At 33.3% G+C, this 25453-nt stretch overlaps 1 protein-coding gene across 1 annotated transcript in view; it reads right to left on the bottom strand.

Moving 5' to 3' along the window:
- The window catches only part of poe (E3 ubiquitin-protein ligase-like protein poe), a 415170-nt gene that overhangs the window by 55952 nt on the left and 333765 nt on the right, over window positions 1-25453 (bottom strand). Inside the window, exons 2-41 of the mRNA XM_080154218.1 lie at window positions 16592-16706; window positions 16008-16176; window positions 15636-15781; window positions 15335-15405; window positions 14982-15099; window positions 14687-14757; window positions 14272-14366; window positions 13909-14064; window positions 13500-13575; window positions 13038-13109; window positions 12797-12858; window positions 12480-12550; window positions 12234-12331; window positions 11859-11988; window positions 11455-11635; window positions 10565-11267; window positions 10297-10422; window positions 9818-10016; window positions 9559-9662; window positions 9099-9229; window positions 8628-8751; window positions 8232-8491; window positions 7880-8002; window positions 7668-7728; window positions 7428-7518; window positions 7079-7184; window positions 6388-6652; window positions 6057-6167; window positions 5680-5738; window positions 4942-5064; window positions 4577-4679; window positions 4279-4366; window positions 3769-3872; window positions 3168-3273; window positions 2728-2859; window positions 2026-2105; window positions 1558-1820; window positions 1222-1410; window positions 687-850; window positions 149-423 (exon numbers count right to left, since the gene is read on the bottom strand). Of these exons, the coding sequence (XP_080010344.1) occupies window positions 149-423; window positions 687-850; window positions 1222-1410; window positions 1558-1820; window positions 2026-2105; window positions 2728-2859; window positions 3168-3273; window positions 3769-3872; window positions 4279-4366; window positions 4577-4679; window positions 4942-5064; window positions 5680-5738; window positions 6057-6167; window positions 6388-6652; window positions 7079-7184; window positions 7428-7518; window positions 7668-7728; window positions 7880-8002; window positions 8232-8491; window positions 8628-8751; window positions 9099-9229; window positions 9559-9662; window positions 9818-10016; window positions 10297-10422; window positions 10565-11267; window positions 11455-11635; window positions 11859-11988; window positions 12234-12331; window positions 12480-12550; window positions 12797-12858; window positions 13038-13109; window positions 13500-13575; window positions 13909-14064; window positions 14272-14366; window positions 14687-14757; window positions 14982-15099; window positions 15335-15405; window positions 15636-15781; window positions 16008-16176; window positions 16592-16661 (5676 nt within the window). The 5' untranslated portion in view covers window positions 16662-16706. The remainder of the gene's footprint in view (window positions 1-148; window positions 424-686; window positions 851-1221; window positions 1411-1557; window positions 1821-2025; window positions 2106-2727; window positions 2860-3167; window positions 3274-3768; window positions 3873-4278; window positions 4367-4576; window positions 4680-4941; window positions 5065-5679; window positions 5739-6056; window positions 6168-6387; window positions 6653-7078; window positions 7185-7427; window positions 7519-7667; window positions 7729-7879; window positions 8003-8231; window positions 8492-8627; window positions 8752-9098; window positions 9230-9558; window positions 9663-9817; window positions 10017-10296; window positions 10423-10564; window positions 11268-11454; window positions 11636-11858; window positions 11989-12233; window positions 12332-12479; window positions 12551-12796; window positions 12859-13037; window positions 13110-13499; window positions 13576-13908; window positions 14065-14271; window positions 14367-14686; window positions 14758-14981; window positions 15100-15334; window positions 15406-15635; window positions 15782-16007; window positions 16177-16591; window positions 16707-25453) is intronic.

Below are 25453 nucleotides of genomic sequence, written 5' to 3'. Positions count from 1 at the left end.
AAAATTTGTAAATATTAGTTCAATTAGTTATTTTTAAACAAAGTAAAAAGATTTTTCTTCTTCTTTAATTAATGGTTTGGAAGTTAACTAAGTAGAACCCCAACATAAACTAAGCCAATTAAATAAAAGTTTTAAAATATTTACATACCTTAAGTCCGCAAATTGCAAGAAAGTTTTCGTTGATTGGATTCGCCACCACAGACAGCACAGTGAACGGAATCGGAGCGGACGCAACTCGTGTCAACGTAAGCTTTTTCTGACTAGAATCTGCTTGTTTCAGCAGTGCTGACAGCTGCAACACAGTTATCTTGCCCTTCTCGTGTGACACTGCCAAATGCTGCTTTTTGCTGCCACTTGAATTAAGACAGCACATTATGCCACGACGAATCATGTGGGCGTTCAGCAACTGACGAATTGTTTGTCCTGTTTTTCAGGGATAAAGTGATGAGTAAACGAGATAAAAAATGCATTAAAATGAAGAATATGACTTATTATGTATAATACATTTAGGTGTTTAACTAATATTATATATTAATTTACATAAACAATACGCCACCCTTTTAACACCACGATTTAAAAGAACCTACAAAATCCTTTTGATACATCAATTTTTAAATTATAAAATATTTAATATAAACAAGGTTTGGAGAGAAATTTAAGCCTATTTACTCATAAGTTAACCCTGCCTTGATCACCGATGAAATTCATCTTAACATTCTCAAAAGCACCTTCTTGAGATCCAAGGGTTGGCAGGAGTAGCCTGTCGCTAGTATCAAAGGCTTTGTCCTCCTGGTGAAGTGTTTCAAGGGCTGATCTTAGCCTGGCCATAGCGCCCAACGGACCAACAGACCTGATGAAATTAACACACATTTAAATAAGCTAAGTACTAAGATATGTACCTACCGCTTGAGATATTACAAAATGAATTGTTGGAAAAAAGAGCTTTATACCTAGTTATTTTATAAACTCAACTTACATAACTTCTGAAACTTAAAATTAGGTAAGACCAGAAACTTTGTAATCTTTTCATGTATTTTTAACATTTTTGTTTTATGCTTAAATATAAACAAAAATTTTTTTATCAAAAATATAACATTTTAAGGAACTGTCAGGTTTAAGGTAAATTAGTTTTTATCAGAAACAATATCCCTATAAGTATAATAAATCTAAAATACAATGGATCTTATTGAACCATAGTTAACCCTGTGTAAAAAAATTTACCTGGCACTTGATTCTAGAACAGGCAGCATAGCTTCAGTCATCTCCAACAAAATAGGGATGGAGTTGGTCGTCTTCAATATTTGGATCAGCTGATCTTTGTGTGCATCTATCTGCCTGACCAACTCCAGCTGGGCGCCGGTCAGCCGCTCCCTGGACTGGTCTGATCGCTCTTGCATTGGACTAGATGGCCTAAATGCAAAATTGTAAATAAGCAATAACATTCTTAAATTCTAAACCCATTGCAAGATATTGGCTATTTTAATATCGAATATTTTTCATTCAAACATAAAAAAAATATATTAAAATACTCAAACATAGAAGATTTAAATATTCTACCTGAACTTAAAAGCATCCATTCCAGTGTAAGCCTGTTGCTGCTGTTGGCCACGCTGCTTCGCATCATTATTACTACTTGTCCTCGGTACAATAGCCCGGCAGGTACCATCCTCCTTGGCGCCGCAGTCGCAGAAGAAACTGCCGTTCTTGCTGTACGTGACGTCATGGTCCCTGTGGCAGACTCTGGCGCACACGGAACAGCAGCCGGCACGGTCGGTCAGGCCACAGGTATGGCAGTGATACCAATGCTGGTTCATGAAAACCTTGCGACAGGACGATTCATTTTAATTGAATAAATATCAAGTTCTCAATCATACAACTTTTCTAGGTATATAAAGTTAATTTTTAAAAGCTGTTAAGCTTTTTATTAAATTCTAACAACTATAACTAGATTGACCAGCTATAGTAATATATTTTAGGAAGTGAAATTTCATGAGTAAGACTTTATTAAAAATGAATTGTGTCTGCCTTTGCTGTTTGTGTGTATGTGCACAGCTTATTATCCAGAGTTTCATCTTCACTTTCGTCCAGACTTTCATCATCATCACCTTAAACAAGATCGGTTAGGTCAATGGAGTTATAACTACTTGGATCTTACACCTGATTATCATATACTCTTATAAAGTGAAACTAGTAGCTGGCTAAATTAAACAATGTTTCCGAAAAATATAGCCCCAAGACAGAATATAATACTTTAAACATTACTGACGGCTGCACCCCAAACATCTACATTGTGTTTAAAGGGATAAGGAAGGACAGAAAAACAGCATAAAGCCATCCTTAGACCTAAATATAAAAAAAAACTGTCTAAACCCATCTTAGCAGTTATGTGACGTTTCCCTGAAATTGAGAACTCAATTTGTTCAATAGACAAAAAAACTTTACTACTTTGTTTAATACTAGCGGCTACGCCCCTAGAAGCCTCTAGGGGCACTTTAGGGGGAAAAGTCGACCTAATCCCATATTAAATTTGAGTTTCAAAAGAATATAAAAATATTTTTTTTGAGGAGGGGGGGGTGAAGAAACCCTTCCCAAAAATAGTTTAAAACCTTTCCAGGACCTATTAGAAGCTTCACTGTAAAGGAGAACAATATCGGTTCAGCGGTTAGCGAGATCCTTCGGGACAGACAAAAAACGCTTACTACTTTATATATTAGGATGATAGTTCACCTTGCATATCATCAGTCCAGGACATATCATCAATCATATCAACATCAATAGGGCTGGATGTTCTGTCAAGGGCTGGTAACCCCCAGTGTTGGTTCCCGTACTTCAGCGCCATTACAATGTTGTTCACATAACCTTAAAAAAAAACATTTGTCATTTGAATATTAGAATATTTCTGAAAAATATGGCAGATAACCCTCATACTCTGTTCGCACAGTCTCTTTGCAGTCTATGTTTTTGTGACAGATTCTCACTTAACATGATAATTTATAATCAATTATTTTTTACTTTACTTTTTGACGTTCAATTATTGCATTTAATGAACAGTGAAAATTAATATTATTATAATTTTTGTTCTTTTTTATTATATTAAAGTACCTAGCCCTTTTATGTTACTTTGATAATATCAAGATTAACACATTTCTTAACTATGAAAATCTTACCAAGCAAAGATGTAGCATTTTCAAGCATGTTCATATGTCTTCCCACATTTTTTCCACATTCCAACTTCTCCAAAACTGGCTTCTGCAGCAGATACTTCTTTACATCCTTAAAAAAGGAATCATTACTTGGATCTTACGCCAGATTATCATGTACTCTAATAAAGTGAAACTTGTAGCTGGCTAAAATAACGATTTCCCCATCCAACCTCTTTACCCTATCCCCCTCCCTCTTAATGGATGAACGAAAGGACCAATATGTGATGTCCATGTTAGCAATCTAAAGTGACAACAGTTTTCCCCTGTCATAATTTATACTTATATTCTACTCTACATAATTAAAGTTTATAATGAACAATAGGTATATGTAAATATCTTTCCTTATCACAAAAGATCTCTAAAACAGCTAAAACTTATGTTTTAAGAAAGGTTTATGTGGTCCAATAATGCTGTGTTTATAACCCTTCAACCACAAAAAAATATTTTTATATGCCAAACATTTCAAATTCTTTTGATTGAAAAAAATCCATATTCATTTTAATAGTATATTTGTGGTATACATCTTTTCTAAAACTCTTCTTAAAAACAAATACAACAATAATACCTCTAGCCATTCCAGAACGCTACGGAACAGGACCACGTGTCCTTTGCCAGATGAAGCCAAGGTCGTCAGGATGGACAATAGATCAACAAATCCAACTGAATGACCTAAAAGATAAAAGTTTTTTTTACAAGTTTTTTGATATGTTATCATAATGTAGATAATCATGAATCAATTGAATCAATAAGAAAGTCGCGTAGATTGGAAAAATATACTTAGCTTTCTATACGTTGAATGTCACCCTTATCAAGGAGGGAGGAGACATTGGGCTCTGTATTACACTAGTCCCCAAAGTTTTAAAATAACGTTTTCTTATTTGTCGGCTTAACATCTTTGGGGACTATATTGAATTTAGACTGGTTGTTTCATTAAGTTGAGTGTCCAAACGTTTTAGCCACTAAAAAAAATTTACAGAAGGGGGAGTTTTGTGTATCATTGGGGTTCTACATCAATTTATCGGCCATTGTCTTATCCCTTTAGATACCTGCGTATCCTTATGCATTATCAACATACCTGTATTGGAGGACAATAGTTCCGTTGCTACTGGACACAGCAGGACTAGAACAGCCATAGGTACCTCAGAGCTTACCCCTGAGCTTTCCTGAAAAGAAACAAGGATGAAATAATTCATTTAATATAAGGTATGTGTTTCTAAAATAGGCGTTTTCTAAGACAGGTGTTTCTAGAGATGACCTATAATTAAGTCTATCGAGATAACTAAAAGAAGTAAAATGTCATTAATAAACACAAAAAAATATTCAAAACAATAAGAACATAAGGAAAGAAAGATAAATTAAAAATAGACACAAACCTTTACAATATGTTGAGTGAGATTTTGAATAAGAACTTTGTTCTCTAAAAATTCATCAACATTTTTCTCCTCTTCGTTGTTAAACATTCCAATCACGAGATATCTGAATAAAAAAATATTTTTATTTAAATTTTCTGCATCTTATTATACAATAGTATGATGAGAATGTTATGTACAAGGAAAATTGGTAATAGGTACATTATCTATTAGCATCTTTTTCAAGTAGGTAGGTACTTTCATTATTTTTTTTTTTCCCCTCCCACATATTTCATATTACCCCCCCCCCCCCTTTAGCAGGGGATCCCATGCAGAATATATACCACTGTATAATATTTATAACTAGAACAGCGTGAAAATAAAAATACCTTAGCCAATCAACAAGCCTCTGGGATGGAACTTTGAGCAGTCCGGAGATTTGGCTGCACAGTTTCTGTACATCCTTTTCCTCCTTGTACTTCTCTGCACATTGGAATAGGCTGTTCAGATACCTAAACATGTTTAAATATTAATAACAAAATATAAGAAAAAAATATAACAAAATAATTGAGTTTTACTAACTATCATGAATTGTTATCTATTCTATCATCAAATGGCGTTTAGGTTTCCCACGAAGGGAGGAACAATGGACTGCAAATGATACTACCCAAAGACTTTTCTTAATCAACTGTTTGACTGATAATAACCAATGATTTAAAATTATTTCTCGTATTCATTAGAATCCGGTGGATAGGAACCGGTTCTCATCCGTACGAAAAACCTATGTCTAGCATCGTATTTTATCCAGCTTTTTACGAATATAAAAAAATGTACAAAATTGAGATAAAATTTGTTTTGCAAGTTATTGTAATTTTTTTTCTCGTATTCATTCGAATCCGGTGGATAGGAACCGATTCTCATGCATACGAAAAAACTATGTCTAGCATCGTATTATATCCAGTTTTCTACGAATATAGAAATGTACAATCATAAGATTGAAACCAGTTTTTTTAGCCGGTGCCTTCGGCTCCTCGGGGCTAAAAAAAACTAGTTTTAATTTTATAATTGTACATTCTATATCCGCGGAAAACCGTTTATAATACGATGCGAGAAATAACTATTCTTACCTCAATACTCCAGCAGCGTACTTGGAATTCAATTCAGGACTGCTTAGAGATAATAGAATCTAAAAAATTCACCAAATCATTAAACGTAGGGAAATAGGTAATTTGATAATATTATCTTTTTTATTATAAATATTTAATGTTCACAAATTTAGAAATGAAAGTTAGGTGAGCAAGAATCATTTTTTATTGATTCTACTTTTGAAATTGATGTAATACTAAAATTTAACATTGTAACTAATGACCAAAGATTTCACAAAAGAGCAACTAGTATGCGGTATGCCTTAGTAAGACCTGGTTTTCATACAGCAGAAATGAATTAGAGACCATTCTAGAAAGTTGTAAAGTTGCCTATCCTAAGTAATAAAAATGTAAATCACCTCTGTGAGTTTAGGCAATCCTGTAGTGTCACAATCTCCAGAAAAGACCTTACAAGTTGTTTGGCGGCCAACCTCGCTTTGCAGGATTTTTTCCAGGTATTCGATGACTTCCTAAATTCAAAGTTTATAACAGAAAGGGGTTTTTAATAGGTAGATTATCTAAAAGTCGTAATTATATTACATACAAAAGCGCAAGCGTTTAAGATAAATGTGTTAAAAGGTGTATATCTATGAGTAAATAAGTGTACCTCAGTTCTGCTACTAATAGCATAGTTTGTTTGTCTCATTTATATTATTAAATTAAATGGAAAAAAAATTAAGTTTGATTAACCTGTGGAATATTGTTGACAGAAAGATCTGGTTGAACCATATTCCTATCAGTCAGGATAGCATAAGAATGCTTCATAATCAGTGTCAGCACATAACTCAGGCTGCGCGCACCATCTGACGGTCCAACATAGCGCTCCAAGGAGAGACCAACGAGGTCGGCGAGATTTTCAGTGGCAGCCGCCAGGGTTAGTGGATACATGGCGGTCAGAAGCTGTGATCTATGGCTGCCGTTTTCGGGACACCATACAAACAGATCACTTGCAAACCTGAATTAATGAAAATCTTTGTGATTCAAATTCTTATAATAAAGTAACAAGATGACCGACGGATCTCGCTAACCACTGAACCGTTATGGTTGTCCTTTAAAGGGTAGCTTTTCATGAGTTCTAGGAAGGTTTATAACTAATTTGGGATAGGGTACTATCACCCTCCCCAAACGAAATCGAAAAAATCATAACTAACCCCATTTAGCGACCGAGAAAATATTGTTGGTAAACCATCTAAACGTAAATCCAAAACAAACATTTCACTTTCCGCTAGAGGCCTCTAGGGGCGTAGCCGCTAGCAATAAATAAAGTATCTTAGTCATTTTTTCTCGTACACTTATCGTGAAGAAAATATCATCTTCTACTATGTAGTTTTCAAAATATGATGACTTTATACAATTGAATTATAATAAGAAATGTTCCTACCTTACAGTGCAAGAAAGAAGGTGTTTCAGTGAAGCTGCAGGAACACTTTCCTGTTTGATCAACGACTGAACATGGGCTTGCAGGATGGCAACCAGATAAGATTCACCTAAATTAAAAAACATTTATGGAAATGTTTTCTTCCTGTTTACCTATACTTTGGAACTATATTATTGTGAATATTGATTTCATTTGTTTGTAGGGCCACACTTGACCTTGACCTTTTTTCACTAGAATTAAAATTTATTTTATAATACATTTAATTTATTTTTCCTTGACTTTCTAATATTTATACACTCAAATCTTGTGAATAAGGTAATTTTATGCACAAAATCAATGGAAATTAAATCACCTGGCAAAGTATCCTTTTCAAACTGATCCTTCCAGCCAGATGGAGGTGGGAATGCTGATGTTAAAATTCCAGACCAATGATCAATTGCTTCCTGTAGAAAGGTAAATTCAAATTAAAGCATTTATATTTTGATACGTGGATTTTTATTTTTAATATTTAATTCCAAAAATCGATAAGCAAAAATCAGCTGACGTACAGACAAACGAACATTCCCTGTCACAACTAGATATAAAAACAAACCTGTAGAGGTGCAGGGAGGTGACTGCGGATTTGCTTGGACAAGGTTTCTGTTGTTTTACACCTAAGAAAATACAAAATATAAAAAAGTATATAACAAGTAAGATTTTAAATATTTATTTTCCTATTTGTGGACAATATTGAGCCGCTAGTTTCTTTAAAAATATATGATATTATTGATTTGGTATGGATAACTATTCCAAAAGAAGATTTACCTCGTGCCAGTAAGGCTAAGAGTATTGATGATGGTGACACTTGGATTAGCTCCGCTCTCATCCAACTCCTTGTACTTGTTGAGTACCATGTTCGTTGCTGCATCAGTTAATAGACTTATTAACCTAAATTAAAGCAATAGAATGAGGAACAGTCCATTTATATCGCAGAAATAGAAAGACAGTTGAGTAGCATAGATCAACAAACATGCTTTAAAAGTTTTGGGAAAACTTGCGCAATAGAGAAAATAACATCAAAGTTTAATTTACCGTCATTTGTCCTTTGAAACACAACTTACGTATGTAATACCTATATTTGTTACTACCTTTTTTAACAAAAACTAATAAAATATACCTAGCAATACTCGGCACTAGTTGCTGAACATATTCCACACACTGTGGTAGTGTCCCAACAAAATCCTCGCGCTTCAAATCTTCAATCAGACTCTCGGACAGAGTGGATATGTTGCTTGAAGAAAATATCTTGTCCAAAGATATTTGGAATGACGCAATCAATGCGTCAATGATGATTAGATCAAAGAGCTCGGGTACGTAGCCGGGTTCAGATGACAGTTTGGTTTCAAATCCAACCAGGTAGCTCTTTAGGAAGGTCATCTGAAAATAAAAGTATGGTTTATTGAAATTAGGCAAATCGTTAAAAGTATGTTGTGTATATCTTTATTTTTTCTTAAATGTGCTAAAGATTAAACTTAAAGACATTTTTTTTTTAAACTGACATCAACTTTAATACCTGGAATCCAATGGTGTTGACACTGGCGGACACGTTGGAAACCAGCGCTTCAGCATTTGCCTGTTTAACCCCCTGTTTCACCAGGTAATCCTTGAAGTAGACAGAAAACTGTTTGTGCCCAGTCCTAGGTTTGTGACAAAGTAAAAAAAAAATAATTTGAAAATAGGAAAACTATCCCCTTACCCCCTACTTTTTTATATATTTTAAACATAAAAGGAGGGGTTGTGCTTGCCAGGCACTTTGAAGGAAAGCACCATGTAAAAATTCAATATAAAGAAAAATAGGCAGAGAACTTTTTTTGTAAAGAGAAAAATAAAAATAATGAAATATTTTAAATTCAGCCTATTTTGCATGATTGGCATATATCTTTTTTCATCATGACATAAAATATTACCTAGTTCATTTCTTTGAATTAAATTAATTCTTAATGAGCAAATAATTCTATTGATACTATTTTCACTTTTGTCCTGCCTAGGTCCAATGACAAGCGAGTGTAGGATGACTCCAAAGCTGAACGCCTGGTCCTTCTCATTAGCAGCCGCCTCCAGCTTCTGCAGGAATTGGGCTGGTGGCGGCAGAGATTGCAGCAGTCGCCATAATACCTAAAAGCAAAGGTATGTACCTTTAACAGCTGCTAAAACTGTAATTTTACAATTAGAACTTTAATCATATCCAAAGACTGCTGTTATTTCAATTATGAATCCTTCAAGTACTTTTAAATTTATTATATGTACATGTGAAGCAAGTAATGTTATTGCTAAGGTATTGATACAAAAGACCTAAAAACATAAGCCCTAAGGTCACAAAAGTCTAAAGGCTACAGAATAGCGCTATAAATAATAAATATGTCACTGACTAAAAATGGTAAATAAATCACAAAAAAATAACTATAGGTATAGAAGATGTGTTACTATCAGTATCTATTATTTACCTGAAATGTGTAGGTGGTAGTCTTGCCAAACTTGGTAATATTACCATCAACTTCAGGCTTAGTTTGAAGAATATCAAGTCGTTCAACAAGAGCATCATACAGTGCTGAGAAAAGAATTAATTTGCAATTTATCAAAATAAATGGATAGCAATATAGAATTAATCCAACAAAACTCATCTAAAAATTCCTCCCAAACATCAACAAACCCTTTTTCTAATTATCATATCGTAGTGATACATTCAGAAATAAGAATTTTTACCTGGATAATCAATGCTGTCAGGCGAGGTGAGCAGGAAGCTAGTAGCCAATCCATCCAGCTTTGGGAACTCAGTTGAGATGCCGAGATGGGGGATAAGTTGGTAGTAGACAGGCCTCTCCTCACTATTCTCGGCAATGCCCTTGGTTTCAAAGTAGTCAGGGTGAAGGTGGAGGGCTGATTTAGGAAATAGGTTTGCCTTTACAGAAAGATAACTATAGATAGTTGAATAAGTAGCTCAAACTAATTTTGGCTTTTTCAGTAAACAAATCTTTATTGTATACTAGACTTTTTTTGTCAGTACAAAAAATCATATTTTGCATTTGATAGCCTGTAAATAATAGGGAGGAGGGAACTACCTCCTTCTGTTGAAGTGTACATTTATTTCATTATTGCTTATCAAGAGTAACAACTTAATATGTCTAATGTTACTAAAAGCCATGAAATAATTCGTTACTTTTAATCTACAGTTTCTATTCCTTGACGTGGGGAAGTAGAGAAATAGGTGGTTCATACAAATATCTGATGATATAGTCCATGATCAGACACAGTCGTGAGAACATCAGCAAGTATTGCTCTCCACAGTTGGGTGGCTTCAGCAGGCACACCTAAATTAAATTAGAATAAAGATAAACCTGCATTAATCAGTCAGTAACATACGATAAGAAAAAAAGAACTTTATCAACGTTTTATCAATGCAGTACTTTTAGAAGAAAAAAATAACCACAGTTACTAAAAATCCACAAGTACCTGAAGCAAAGAGTTGGAAAGATGTAGGAGAACTTGTTTCTTCTGCATCAGTTGAAGCTGATGAAACAGCAGGAGCAGCAGATCAATATTCTCAATATTAACATCAACTCCATCCTCACCAACACCATCCAGAGAGCCTACAGCCGCCTCGGCCATGGTGTTCACCATTCTCTCCCAGATTTGCACAAACAGGTTGGTAACTTTCATGCTGTAGTTGTCATCTTCTGCGTGCTGGCGCAGGACTAACATCTGCGCCAGGATGGACAGGGACCTAGCTGGAACGTCCAACGGCCAAGGATGGTTAGGTCCTAAGGTAGGGTCAAGACCAAGGCTGGCAAGAAGTTTATTTGCCAGTTGTCCGTTTGATTTCACACAGGTTACCAAATTGTGTATGAAAACAAACAAGGATGAGGAGAAATCATTGCTAGCAGACTCGCTAAGTTTACCCAGAGCTTGGTTGTCGATGATTTTTATAAAACTGCCAACAATTTCAGTAAATTCTTCAGTGACAGCATTCTTGGCAAACTGGGCCATCCATCCTGATGGTTTGATGCTGGCAGGCTCCAGCTGACTGGCCAACCAAGTCAAAATCTGGGAAACCAGAGAAATGTAGGAATTTGCCTTTGACATGGGCTCTTTCCCCTTTCCCTTGTCCATACCTCCAAAAGCAGATTTTATTTCATCCGATGGACTTTGGGACCTATTTTAATGAATATAAAGTCAAATAAAATGTATGTAAAAATTGGAAAAGTGTACTTTTTAACGGTATATATTAACAAATTTCCAGGGTTTAGAAAATACGTAACATTAAGATTGAATGTCAAAACTGTTTTATCAACTAATAATATCAAAAGCGAAGCTACCCTTTAACTAGTTTATATTCATTCCTAGTGCTGTTATTACTAGGCTTCAACAAGCCACACATCCAATCGCCTAGTAGTGGCTCTTCTTCATCCAGCGAAAGGTGGGCATCGATCTCGATAACTTTGGTCACCTCAAGTGCGAGGCTGGTGCGATCTTGCTGACTTTCCATGGGCAGAAGTTGCTGAGCGTTCACACAGGCATACTTGGCTACCTACAAACAATGGTTTAATAAAGTGTGGCTATACAACATAAAGATAAAAAAAAAGAATTTTCACAGAAATGGTGATGCCTGACAAAAAAAAATTATTCAAAGAGTTATTGCATCAAGAATTTTATTAGCAAATGTACCTATAGTTTTATGTAGTGAAGTTAAAAGTTGTTATTAAATATAAAAAATAACAATAAAAACCATTTGAATAGGTAAAATTACTTGCCTGTAAGAACAGAGAGTAAATTGGTACTGCTGAATATATCATGGCAATCCGCTGGAGGCTGGAATATCCTGTCAGATCCAGACTGGCACCCACGGTACTGGGGACAATGTTTTCATCTGGTTCATCCTGAAAGTCAGGGAACATTATAATAAAGTTGGATATCTTTGCTTTCACGACGCAATCCATCCAAAGCATAAATAATTTAGCCAAATAAAAATAATAAGCCTTTATCTTTTTCAGTGATTGTATTAACAATTTCTTTAAAGTGTCGATTATTTTCTCAACTATATAAAACGTGTCATTTCGAGGATGACCTTTTTGATAAGTAAAAATGTATGTTTGAAGATTTTTTTATATTTTCATCTTTTTACCTTTACGTCCTTGAGAAGTTGTCCCAGCAGATTAAGAGCAAAGCTACTCAATGCAACAGTCGCAGGACTTAAATAGTTTTGACTGTTGGTTGATATGCCTGAAAAATATATTGAAATGAAACATTAATAAAATATAATTTCAATTTCGAGTTCTAGGTCAGGTTTCCTTATGAGCGCTAATGGTAATTTCATATTATCCATAAATCAAGGAATCTTTAATAAAAAATATTTCAATAATTTGTTTACCTTGGTTGAGATTGGTAAGAATAATCCAAGCATAAATAGTGATGGTATTGGTCACATGTCCAGCACTTAACCTGTTAGGAATTATTGATCTACTAACTTATAGTTTTTTAGAATCAGAAAAAAAACTATGTTACGTACCTAGGTATGTTAAATGAATTTTAAATATGACATTTTCATGATAATGTTTTAATCAATTTTTTGTTAAGTTTCAAAACACATTTTAAGTTCCTACAATCATAGTTAATTGTCCAAACATTAATTCATTTTGAATTGGTGAAGATGAAATCTTTTCTAAGCTAATAGTAATATAATCCTGCCTAGTGCTACGTCTAGCCGTCTGAAGCACACTGGCACAAACCATCAAGCTCTTCTCAACCATCTAAGAAAAAATTTTCTCATGAAGCACAAAGATGCAAAAAAAATCAGTTTAAGGTTCACTAATACAATTTTAGAAATTATCATTTTTCTAAATTTTTTATATAGATATTATTTCGAAACCATATGTATAACTATAAAAGAAAATCCCGTCTTTGTATTTGCGATAAGTATTCATTATACCTGGACTAGCGTAGCTTCAGTGCTGGATACCTTTGGATCAGTCGCATCCTTGCTTGTCCCACTCTTTGCCTGGGACCAATTCTTAAATAATTTTGCGCAAAAAAAAGAAGATTGTAGAAAATTCTAAAATTAATAACAAGACTGCATCCGGTTATAACACACAAAAATGAAACCAAAACATAAATTGTTAACGCACTAAACTTTATTGCCCATTTATTCTTATGAGAAGCTGAGAAAAAAGCAAATTCCCCTCTAGAAATTTATCTGAGACAAATACTGACAGGCTGAATGACAAAGTCGGCAACATGCTCATTTGTTGACGAAATTTGGTGAACAAAATAAACCGCCTACCACTTACCGCAGCCGAAATCACAAAATTTCAGTTATCCCTTAACGACAGGGGGACGTAAAAAAAGTTATGATGTAGCTTAGCTCGACAAAATATTTAAGAATTAGTTCCTGAACAGATGCTAAACACTGAGCAAGGTGAAGGGCGGATACCAGACATCCCATCGATACACGGTGTAGCTTTTCCAACCTAAATTAAGTAGTACAAACTATTAATGAAAAATGTTTGTCCGTCTTTGCAGCTTTGAAATAAGGATCTGTGTATTAATGGATTTTAAAAATATACCTACAGAGCGATAAAAAAATTTTATAAAAAAATCCTTATGCAAGTACCTAAACAAATTAAAATGATAGGAAGAAGATTTGTCTTCCAATTATTATACCTATTTCTGCCATAGTTCTGTTTTAATATTAATACCTACTAGTCAGTGTCTAACTTTTTACATTAATTATTCGTAACTTATTCACCTAAATATTCTTAGCTATTTCGTAAAAACTATAAAAAAATGAATAAAAAGCAAACCTGGTAAAATCCGGGTTAGCAAGCAGGTTTGACTGGAATACCCTGGCAACCAGCTGGATCTCCTGGAGGACCTGTCCACCTTTCTCCAGCACCAGGTCTTCTGACAATCCAGATATTTCGATTGATGAAGAGTTGGCTCCAGACATTTTTTCCCAGCTAAGAAAAATAGTTTTGTTAAAGAAAGGGCCAAAATAACAAGGGCTAGTAAAATAGTAACTTTAACAAGAAGTTTCTTAATATGTGTGTCATACCTATACATATATAGGGAGGAGAAACAAGCATGGAAGTCGATACAGGGTTAATAGTATGATTTCCAGGTCCTCTTTTAATATCGGATAATTCAAATAAAAAATGTAAACTTACCAATGAATGTACTGGGATAAGTTTGTAAGATTTCCAATCGAGTCCAACAGAATATCACCAGAGCCAGATCTTTTTAAGGATTGCGCCCAAGTAGCCTTAAAAAAGAAATTTAATTTTTTTATATCAATCTACCGTTCAACCTATTTTTATAAAGACTAAGTTTTTGCAAAAAAGGAATTTCATGGCAAGATGTTGCTAGAATCGAACATTTATTCTAAACAACTAAGAACTCTATGGACGACATCAAGCGGCAAAACTGCTAAATGCACATGTTATGTTTGAACATAATTATAATGAACACGTGAAGGCATATAAATTATCTTGAATAGCCAGAGCCAAGATTAATAATACACAGTTATATTTAGCTGGTTCTTATTTCGATAAATCATATTCAAATTAAGAAAATAAATTCTACCTTGATGTTAGTGGAGCAAAGCGAAGCTTCCTTGAAATGCTCTGGCTCTAAAAACTCCCTTAGCATGGCACCTAAACATTCGTAAAACAATTTTATATTCTTAATTTTAAAAAAGTGATTGGCCATTAAAAAAAAAACAGATCCGAAATAGGTAGGATGTAAAAACAAAATATTTAAATTAATTTTTCAGAGTTTAGAAGGTAATATTAAATTGAAATTATTCTGATGCCACGTTTTTAATAAAAAGTATATCAAATAAACACTGTCTCGCGAATATAAGCGAACAAATTGACACCTGACAAATCTGTTTGAGGACGGATGAGGTCACTGGGCATGACTCCAGTCAACTCCGTGGGCGAGTCTGTCTCCATCTCCCGGTCCTCGTCGGTCACAATGAAGCTAGGCAGGTCAACCTGCAGCAAGGAATATATGTTAGAAGAATGAATTATTAAAATTTTATAAATATTTCAAATGTTTATTTAAAGCCTTTAATTTATTTTGTTTTGTGAATCAAATGGGTATTTTTCTCCGTCATTGGCCACAGAAAAATCTGCATGGAAGCTATAAAAGTTAACAATGTTTAAGATTTTAAAGAAACTGTAAATATATTTCAATTGCATGTCCATTCATATGACAATCTAGTCTTGCCTGAATTTGGTTGATTAGCTCGTTCTGCACAGTTTGATCAAGGCCCTCTTCAGTGCTCAGCAGGATAAGACCTGAAAAAAAACTTTCAATTAGAATCTAAGTATTTCAGTAGATTTCTATATTTTACCGTGGACAATCCATTTTATAGGGGGGGGGGGGGGGAGGATTATATTTTTTTCACTAGGCCTGTGGCACTTTTTAAAATTTTTTTTAATAATTTCCTTCCTTACATTCTATTTACCTACCTAATAGGTAACTACTATTTTTAATTTTACAAAACTAAAAACAATATAAAAATTACCCCAGGTTAAATTCGCCATTTTCTCAAACTGACTGCCTCCAGCGGACACGGAGCTAGTAGTTGACTCGCTAACTCCGTTTTGAATCCTCTTCAGCAGATAATCTGAGATTAAGCTCACGGCAGTATTTGCTCTTTTCTCCAAAGACCTAAAAATTTGACAGTGTATTTTGTTTCAGGTTTGTTGCCAAGTTTGAGTCAGACTCAACTAATAACAATGGTTATTACTTATAGACAAAGAACAGGTTGTGCAATCAAAATGAACTATAATGATTTTAAAAATCTTATGCCAAGACTAAATATTTTTGAATGATCAACCTTAACATGTTATTTTAAATATTCAATGTTTTGTAAAAAAATAAAAATATTCTGCACCTGCCAATTTTATCCGCATTCGCCTTCAGAAACTGGCAGACCAAGATAGCATAGTTGTCTAGCCAGCGCTGGTGCTCTGGCTGGTTGTCCGCCAGATGTTTGGCGAGGCTGTGCACGCTGTCAACCACATCTTGGATCTCAGCTGCAGTGCTTACACAATTCACAGAATCTACATGATATAGTGTTTTAATAAGAAGAAAACCAAGAAAACAATGTATCAATCTAATGACACTTCAATTTTCATGATAAGTATCAAATATCAAGTAGGTAGGTATATCACTCAGAATGATGAATTTAAAAGTCTTTAACAGAGTTTAGGCATACAGTGACAAAAGTTAGAACTTTAATCCATGGTTTTGCGCAACACGTTGACAAAAACACAATTAGATCTTATAGATAAATTTTTGTGCAGTCGATGGACAATGTCTTTCCAACTGTTAGTGGGCCACAAACTAGCTAGGAATGTATTCTTGCAATACTTTTATAAACAAAAATAAGGGACGAAAATGAAATTATTTAATTGAAAGTTAGGGAAGGGGAAAGGGTTTAACTAATCCTTGAGGGGAATAAAACCAATTATTTACCAAGAATTGGTTGGATGCCTTGCGAGAACTGAATGACTCCTTCCGAGTCATTCCCCTCCTCTACCGTCATTTTTTGCAAATTTTAGAGTTCAGTTACTTTCTACAAATTATATCTGAAAAAATGTTATTTCATTTGTGTAGGAGAGTAAATAAAATAAACGAAATCAAAAATACTTTAAATAATAAAGAATTTTCAGAGAAGAGGGGTGTTAGTAATCACTCTAAGTGTGTTATTAGTGGGCTGGTTCCATATACTTTATTGGGAAGGCCAACAATCGTGACTTGTTTCTTTATTTTTTAATTTTTTTTAAGGGGGGGGGGGGGTAAATGAGATATTATAAGTAACAGAAATCTTATTATTTTAGATGAAAATTCTGCAGACTTTAATATAGTAAAATATATATTTTTTAAGACGTTCCAAGCTAGCCTTTAAAATATTGCATCATAATTAATAATTAAAAATGTGTATTTAATTATGAGTAGTTTAAATAGTAAAGGAAAAAAGACAAATAAAATCAATTTAAATAATCTATTAACACGTTTTTCTTACATGTAAAATAAGGTTTTTATTAATATTAACCTAATTTACAAATAATATTAATCAAATTGTGCATTAAATTTGCACAAATTCGCATTTTTCTTCCTTTCCTTTCTAATTTTCCCTTAACCTAACCTATTATTTATCACTTCACATCCTCCCCAAAATATCCTTGTCTGCTTATTTCTCCAAAACAATGATAAATGAATACGCGGCATTGCGCAAAATTTGAACAATGACGACTTTTAAAAATGGTATCGATACATGAAGCAGAATAACTGCGATGATAAGGAAAATTAGCCTAATGATTGAAATTGCAAAACGAACATTGGGATCATTAAATATTCATCAAATTCTTCTACAACTTCTAAAAATTGTCAGTTGTTCATGGTGAGGCAAATAAACCGGAAAAATTGTAACTTCTAAACAAATAAACATAAAATCATCAATTTTAAAGATTTTATTGAATTTTAAAACTGGCAAGCAAAATAGGTATATGACTAGTAGATAATTCAACAAAATCGCCGACAGCCTCAATCACCGCCTCTAACGGCCTCCTCAACCGCCGGCAGGTCCAGGTCAAAATGTACCTGTCAAAGCTGGCGTAGTTCTCCTCGTTAGTGGCAATGAGGGAGGTCTTTGTGGTATGGGCACGTCTATTGGTGCATGCTTATGTGGTGGGCCCTACTGTTTGTGATTTTTTAAGGCTCAAAATCTTGAAAAATCGATCTCATTTCGGCTAGGATTGAGCTAAAATGGATTTAAACACGGCAAAATGTGTGTCTCAATGAGCCTAAGACACCCAAAAAATTTGGGGTCAAGATTCCAATTCCTTCCCTATCGGACCCTACGTTATGTGATTTTGCGCATTAACCACCGGCGCATTTGGAATCTGCCTTGTTAAACATTTGCGCGGCCAGCTTGGTGTACACGTCTATCTTCGTCCCAAATTTTTTTTGTGCTAAAAGGTCATTACCTAAGCTTTTTATAGTGTGGTCAAACGTCCTGATTGGTTAAGTAGTTTTGGCGCTATGGCCGTTTAAAGTTTGTCTGGTCTTATTTGCCCCACCCTGTATGTATGTGTGGTGAGCTACACTGCAGCGAAAGTGAAGTAAATGTAGCTCTTGCTAAATTTTTTATCTCAGGTAAAAGGCTTCAGAAGATTATGGCATATCTTTACAATACTTTTCTTATGTGACTACTTATGACACTTCCATTGATTATTAGTGTCAACCTGTGCAATAAAAATCCATATTACCTTCCAATACCCTTTAGCCATAAGTGGGAAGCCTGGCTATGTTTGAGCTTTTCCAGAACATTTAGCTTGAACAAGATGGGAATAATTTATCTGCAGGCACAAGATGACAATGGATTTGCAGTCAAGAGAGAGCATATAAGCGTAATGCTCGTGCAACCAGGATTACTAACAAGAAATATTCTACCTTCAGCTCTGTAGAAAGTTGGAACACTCGCTTCAACAGTGCACATAAAACAAACCACAATGTTCTCCATAAAGTTTAAGGGTTCTAGGCCAGGGATGCATTTGCTATATCCAAGTCCCGGTCAACCATACACATTCCTGGACTGAAGAACAGGCTGTGCAATAGGTTCAAGAACTTGAGGCTCACTCTAGCCTGATACAAGAGAGCTATTATCAAGGAGGTCTATATTGGCATGCATGGTGATGTCTGTTAGAAGAACATTGGATACAATTTGTAATTTAAAATTGTAATTGTACCTAATTTTGATTTATAGAAAATACTCACTCCCCACCCTAAATTTTCGATTAAATAATTTGCCCCCCCCATAAATCCAGGGCTAAATGAGAATTTGGTATACAGGGAGTTAAGGGGATGTTAATGATTGTAAAAGGTCTAGCTATAATTCTCTTAGAAAAAGGATCTATTCACTCTTTAACAACCCTCACAATTACTAATCTTAAGAATAAGTCATCATGATATAAGCATGGACAATTCTATATTTAGATATAGAGTTTCTATTAAATTTTAGCTAGTAGAATTACAACTTTATGACAATTATAATTACAAAATGACATTTTATGTACAATGAAAATGTTGAAAGAATTTCAATGCTCATGTTGAAAACTTTGAAATTTTTCTACGTGGCCTAGAAACAAAATTAAAAGCTTATTTTTGTCAAAAATTTAGGTTTCCAGTAACTAATTATATTTTTACAATAAAAATACCCATTTTTATAGTCAAAATCATTTTAAAAAATTAAGTTTTACTTGCGTTGTACCGAATGTACTGTAGCCAATCAGAAGGCTGAATCAGCTTAACAACCAATCACAGCTAAGCTTGTATTAGTTTACCCCTTTGTTTCCGCTATGATTTTCGTTTAAAAATGCAATTTAAATCGAATTTTTTTCATAGATTTTGACTATGAAATGTGGTGTTTTTATTGTAAAAATATAATTAGTTACATGCAATCTAAGTTTCTGACAAAGTTAAGGTTATAATTTTGTGTCTAGGCGACGTAATTTAATAATGTTTTTTTCTTTTATGAGCATTGGAAATCTTTCAACAATTCCATTGTACATAAAATGCTATTTGAAATGCCTAGAACTTTTTTGTTATTGAAGCTGAAGGCTTTAAATTTGGGTTATTGGGTCTTCTTGTGGCAGTCTTTCAGCAGTTATAGCGTGTTATTTCTTGCAGGCGTCCTTTAATAACATAATATTCACAGTCCATTTGAAGGTGCTTTGACTTTTGTGTCAGAACCTAAATTGGGACATAGTGCATTTCATTACCCTAGGTTAGGTAACTTCGTTTCACTTTTCAACAAAATCTAAAATGCAGCAGTTTTTGAGAAAATTAGATTTGAAATTTATAAGTTCAATTTTCATCCACTAGGAGTTACTGCATTATCATGACAAGAAAAGCAAAGATTATTTATTTAGAATTTTAAACAAGTGTGCTTTTATAAAGTTCTTCATAAAACCACTCCTTAAATGAGTTGATTCATGGCCATTTTTATCAGTTGCTTTGCTAAGGTCACGGAAATTCAGCATTAAATAAATTATATATAGAGAGGTTTTATGACAGACTTTATAAAAGCAAAGTTGTTCAAAATTTTAAATAAATAATATTTGCTTTTCTTGTCATGATTATGTGGTAACTCCTAGTGGATGAAAATTGAACTTGAAATTTTCAAATCTAATTTTCTCAAAAACGGCTACATTTTAGATTTTGTTGAAAAGTGAATTGAAGTTACCTAACCTAGGGTAATGAAATGCACTATGTCCCAATTTAGGTTCTGACACAAAAGTCAAAGCACCTTCATCATAGTGCAAATGAAGGACAAAAAACACCTACTACTTTATAAAGTAGGATAAGTGCATGGCCTAAAGAATAAATTGCATTTAAACTTGAGTGTATTATTTCTGGAAAAAAAGCTGTAAAATTATGTTTTTAAACTATGAAATTCATAAAAAAATCCGCAATTTAAAAAATGAAAAATCTGGGAAGCTAAAATCGGAGTGGATATAAAACGGCAAATGTTACAAAAGAGCAAAATTAGGCGAATGTTACAAAAAGGCAAAATTACAAAACAGCAAATGTTACAAAAAGGCAAAATTACAAAACAGCAAAAAATGATATACAGCATGACCCTCGAAAAAGTATTTTTAAGCATCTGCAGCCTATATTTCTCAATAAAATACTAAAAGATTCATATGTACTTGTTCTCTATAATTTTCTACATCAAAGGATATCAAAATATTTTTTTACATCAATTAACAGCCGAGATTTTTAAAGCCAAAGTTTGGAAAAAGTGCTTGAGAAACTGGATATTGCTAAATATTTCTTAGTTTTTTATTAGTTTATTACTTTTTATCAACCAGTTAAAAAACAAATAAGAAAGAAGAGCAAGTTTACAATTGATACATTTTTTATTGCATTAAAAAACGTTACTTTTACATATAAAAAACTACTTTTCAAATTTTACTGAATACATTTTTCTTATAACCATTTTCCCTCAAATCTTATAATATCTCCCACTTATTAATATGACCTTAAATAAACCCCTCCCCAATTTATGCTTATTACCGGAAGGATTAGCGCAACCTTTACCAATAAATTCACGCCCACTCATCAAATTAATCTAAGACACATAAAAATCATTTAAATTGTTAAATGTTTAATAAAAGTTTGTAGCTGTAACTTTTTGGTTTTTTAACTTGTTTTGATAAAATAAAAAGTGTTTGATTTCTGTTTATGTAAACTTTCAATTTGCTACTATTTTTTATAGGATTTCTTTCTGTAAGGGTGTTTTTGCAATTTACACTAATCTAAAAATGCCTTTTAGAGCAAGTGAAAAAAGTGCTTTCAGCATGAAATAAATTTCTTGGAAACATCTTTATATAAGTTTTATAAAAAGTATTGAAATTATGAGGAAAACACGTCATTTCACTTTAAAAAAACATTTTTCTTGAAAAGTTACTTTTTCCTCAGCCACTTTTTCAAAACTTTGGCTCTAAAAATCTCAGCTGTTAATTGATGTAAAAAAAATATTTTTATATCTACTTATGTGGAAATCTACAGAGAACAAGGACATATACATTTTTTGATAATTCATTGAGAAATTTGGGCTGCAGATGCTTAAAAATACTTTTTCGAGGGTCATGCTGTACTATAAATAGAATTATTTTTAAAAATCTACTAGGAAAAATAAAAAAATGTTTAAAATTTATAAGAAAATCTTCCAATTTTAGTTACGGCTAAATCATGAACGTTGCAACATTTATTAAGAAATGGCAAGAACTTCTTGGCCTCTTAAGAAAGGCTTGATGAGGAGTTTGTTGTTTTAATCTTCATGAGGAACTTTGGAAAGTGGATCCGTAAGGCCAGATATACATTTTACATGGATGGAACTTTTTCTACATGTCCTGTACCATTTGGTCAACTGTACACTGTGTTTGCTGACGGCGGTGGTCCTGTAGACAAAATTTATCCATGTGCCTTTAAGCTGCTACCAAATAAGAAGTCTGATACCTACGACAATGCCTTCTTAAGGCTGAAGCAGTTGCTTGACCACTTACCCAACACCATCAACATTGACTTTGAGCAGGCTGATATAAAGTCAATAAATGAAATCTTTCCACACTGTCAGATTGGTGGCTGCCATATTTTCACTGGAAGAAGAGTATTTACACCAATATTGGTCTGAAGTTGCTTTCCCCTGTTCAATGATGATGAGGCCTTCCAAATGGGCATGGAGTTAATCTACAGCCTTAGCCTCCTGCCCACAACAGATGTACAAGGCAATGAAACTGTTGTACTCCCTTTCTTTGAGAAAGAGTGTCCCAAGACTGCTGCTGTTAATAACTTTCTATCCTACATAGAGCGCAAGAAACTTTCAGATAATGAACAAACATGCCAATCCTCTATTTCCAATTGCCATGTGGAACATCACGGAGAGGATCTTGTCCAACATGGAGACCACTTTCATCGGCGTTGAAAGCTGGCACAGCAGGTGGGCCAATAGCCTTGGCACAAACCACTCTATATAATCAGTGATCCATAGATGCATGAATGAGGATGTCCTGGCTCGCTCCAAGTTTCAAGAGGATGTGCCACTAATCCTAACCCATTGAGCAAGGGCAGGAGGACAGAGAGGCTGGATATGTTACAACTGTCACTCAAGAGTTATAAGAGAGCAAACATGAAAGAGTTCCTATTTGGAAACCGTGGCACTGTTTAAAATTCACTTGTTTTTTGTTTTTGGATACATAAATTGTTCATTAATTGATTTAATGTATAATTTGTTTTCTCTTTGTTTGAATAATAAATACCTACATAGTTATATTTTTGTAACAGTCACTGATTGGTAATTTTGCTGTTTTGTAATTTCACTGTTTTGTCACATTCGCCTTTTTGTAATTTTGCTATTTTGTAATTTGCCACTTTGTGTCCACTACATAAAATTCATTCTTAATGTTTCATGAATAACAAACATGCCAAATTTGCAATTGACCAATTAAAAGCCCAAAAAATAATTTGTGCAGCTTGTGGAAGAAAATACAAGAATTGCCTAGATATAGAAAAAAATTAAACCTTGTTCAATCTTGTTAAATCTGAAGCAAATGAAGACTTAGATGTTAACAATCTGAAGGAACCAACAGGTCTTTGTAATACTTGTAAATCATATTTATATCAAAAGAAGATAAACAAGAAACTAAATGAATTCAGAAAAATAATATTGCTCCTAACAAAGTACATAATTGAAACACTTCCAAGATTTAAAGGTAATATTATTAATCATATTTTGATTTTTAATCTGAAAGATAATCAAAGGTTTTTTCTTGTGTATGAGTACAAGTACAAGTACAATTGACCAAAAATGTAAATATCCGTTTAGTAACCAAGCACTGTAAAATTTAATTGAGATATTAGTTAATTTACTATTACCTGAACGCTTTACTATAAAACAAAGATGACAACATCGATAGGTAGCAAAGTTCATTGAAAACAAAGAAAAATATATTGAAAACAGAAAAAGTAAAAAGGAAACATAGTTGGAAAAATTAACAAAGACATTTAGATATAAAAAGTTCAGACATTTAACTTTTTTAGGACCGTGTTATCCTCAAAACGGACGGACACAAAAACAGAATGACTGACCAACAGGCAGACAAACATACATTTGTAATTTTAAAGTATCCTTGTTACTACAAAGTCATTAGAAATAAGTAAATTAAACATAAACATCATGAGCAAAATTTATTTTTTAACTGACTCCTTGCATTTTTGTAAATAGAAGACTTTGGATGAAAACCTGTCATTAGGCTGGAAAGGAGATATCCCTGATTATCACTTGGTCCAGTTTCTTGATATCCTATTATATAAAGTAGTAAGGGTTTGTTTGTCTGTCACGAAGGATCTCGCTAACCACTGAACCGATATTGTTCTCCTTTACAGTGAATCTTCTCATAGGTTCTTGGAAGGTTTTAAACTATTTTTTGGGAAGGTGTCTTCACCCCCTTCCCCCCAAAAAAATATTTTTTTACGTTTTAGAAACTCAAATTTAAAATGGTATGAGGTCGACTTTTCTCCCCTCTTACCTTAAGTGACCCTAGAGGCTTCTAGAGGCGTAGCCGCTAGTTCATTAAAAACCATTGGGGATTTTAAGTGGGCAGACATCAGAATTGGTTCACAAAAATGTGAAAAGATGCCTGGGGGATTTATGGACTCTTTCTAAGCTATAGTGACATATTCTAGTATGAGGATTTAAAAAACTATTTATTATAATTTTGAAATTATTTTAAATGTTGAATGACATCAGCCCATCATAGTTAATTCAAATGTATTTTTATAAAACAACACTTGTTATAGTGAAATTAAAGGAAAATCATCAATCATCATAGAAAATAAATTGATAAAAATTTGATAAAATGATGTTATATCTTTGGAAAATAGAAGATAAAATTTTGAAATATGAAAAAAAATTAGGCCATGCACTTATGACTTAAACTGTTTTTAACCTATTTTTAAAACGTATATAAAAAATATACTATGAAACCAGTAGAATGAGACTGCAGAGCCTAAATTTGAATTAAGTCCCCAATAAACTTTTTTGGGGGGATTTGAATATTAATTTTTACTGTTGCCGTGATCATTTTGACCGAAGCAAAAGGTTTTTTTGTTATTTGGGTAAAATTCGTAGCTTTTAGAGTGTTTTGCTTCATAAATATTGTATTCTGGTATAGAGTAAAATTAGGCCTTATGATTTTACTATAAAAATTCACTAAAAAGTTAATTCTTTATAATATATCAACGAATTAACATTAACAGTTTTGTGTTCTCTCACTTATTTTAAAAACATAAAAAATGGCTGTAAAGGGTTAAATGACAACAAATGTTTATGCAATACAACAAATTTATTTTTGTCACATATACAAATGTGTTATAAAATAAGATTATTCAAACTTTTAAAATAATTTTAAAAAGTATGTATCTTTTATGTGTATGGTTTTCATTCTTTTCATTTTAATTAAATAAAAAATATTTAACTACATTGGAAATAAGTCACTTTGTGAAAACACTCTTTTTTTTGAATTGTAAAGAATTATATAAAACAACACTTCTTATTGGTTAGATTTCAGAATTATTTGTTTTATTGTAAATGTTAGATTTTTCAATGAAATTAATTGTTTTGGAAAAAAAAATTATTTCCAATGAACAGAGTAATGTTTTTTATTGTATCAATATAAGGTGAATTATATAAAAATGTTCTGTAAGCCACAATATTACCCGAAGTAAAAAAAGAGCTTTTGCTACGGTCAAAATGATTACAGCAACATTAAA

The sequence above is a fragment of the Acartia tonsa genome, chromosome 3 (genome assembly GCF_053477335.1).
Source record: "Acartia tonsa isolate MP-2025a chromosome 3, ASM5347733v1, whole genome shotgun sequence".
NCBI classification, from domain to species: domain Eukaryota; kingdom Metazoa; phylum Arthropoda; class Copepoda; order Calanoida; family Acartiidae; genus Acartia; species Acartia tonsa.
This window is presented reverse-complemented; position numbering and strand designations above follow the sequence as displayed.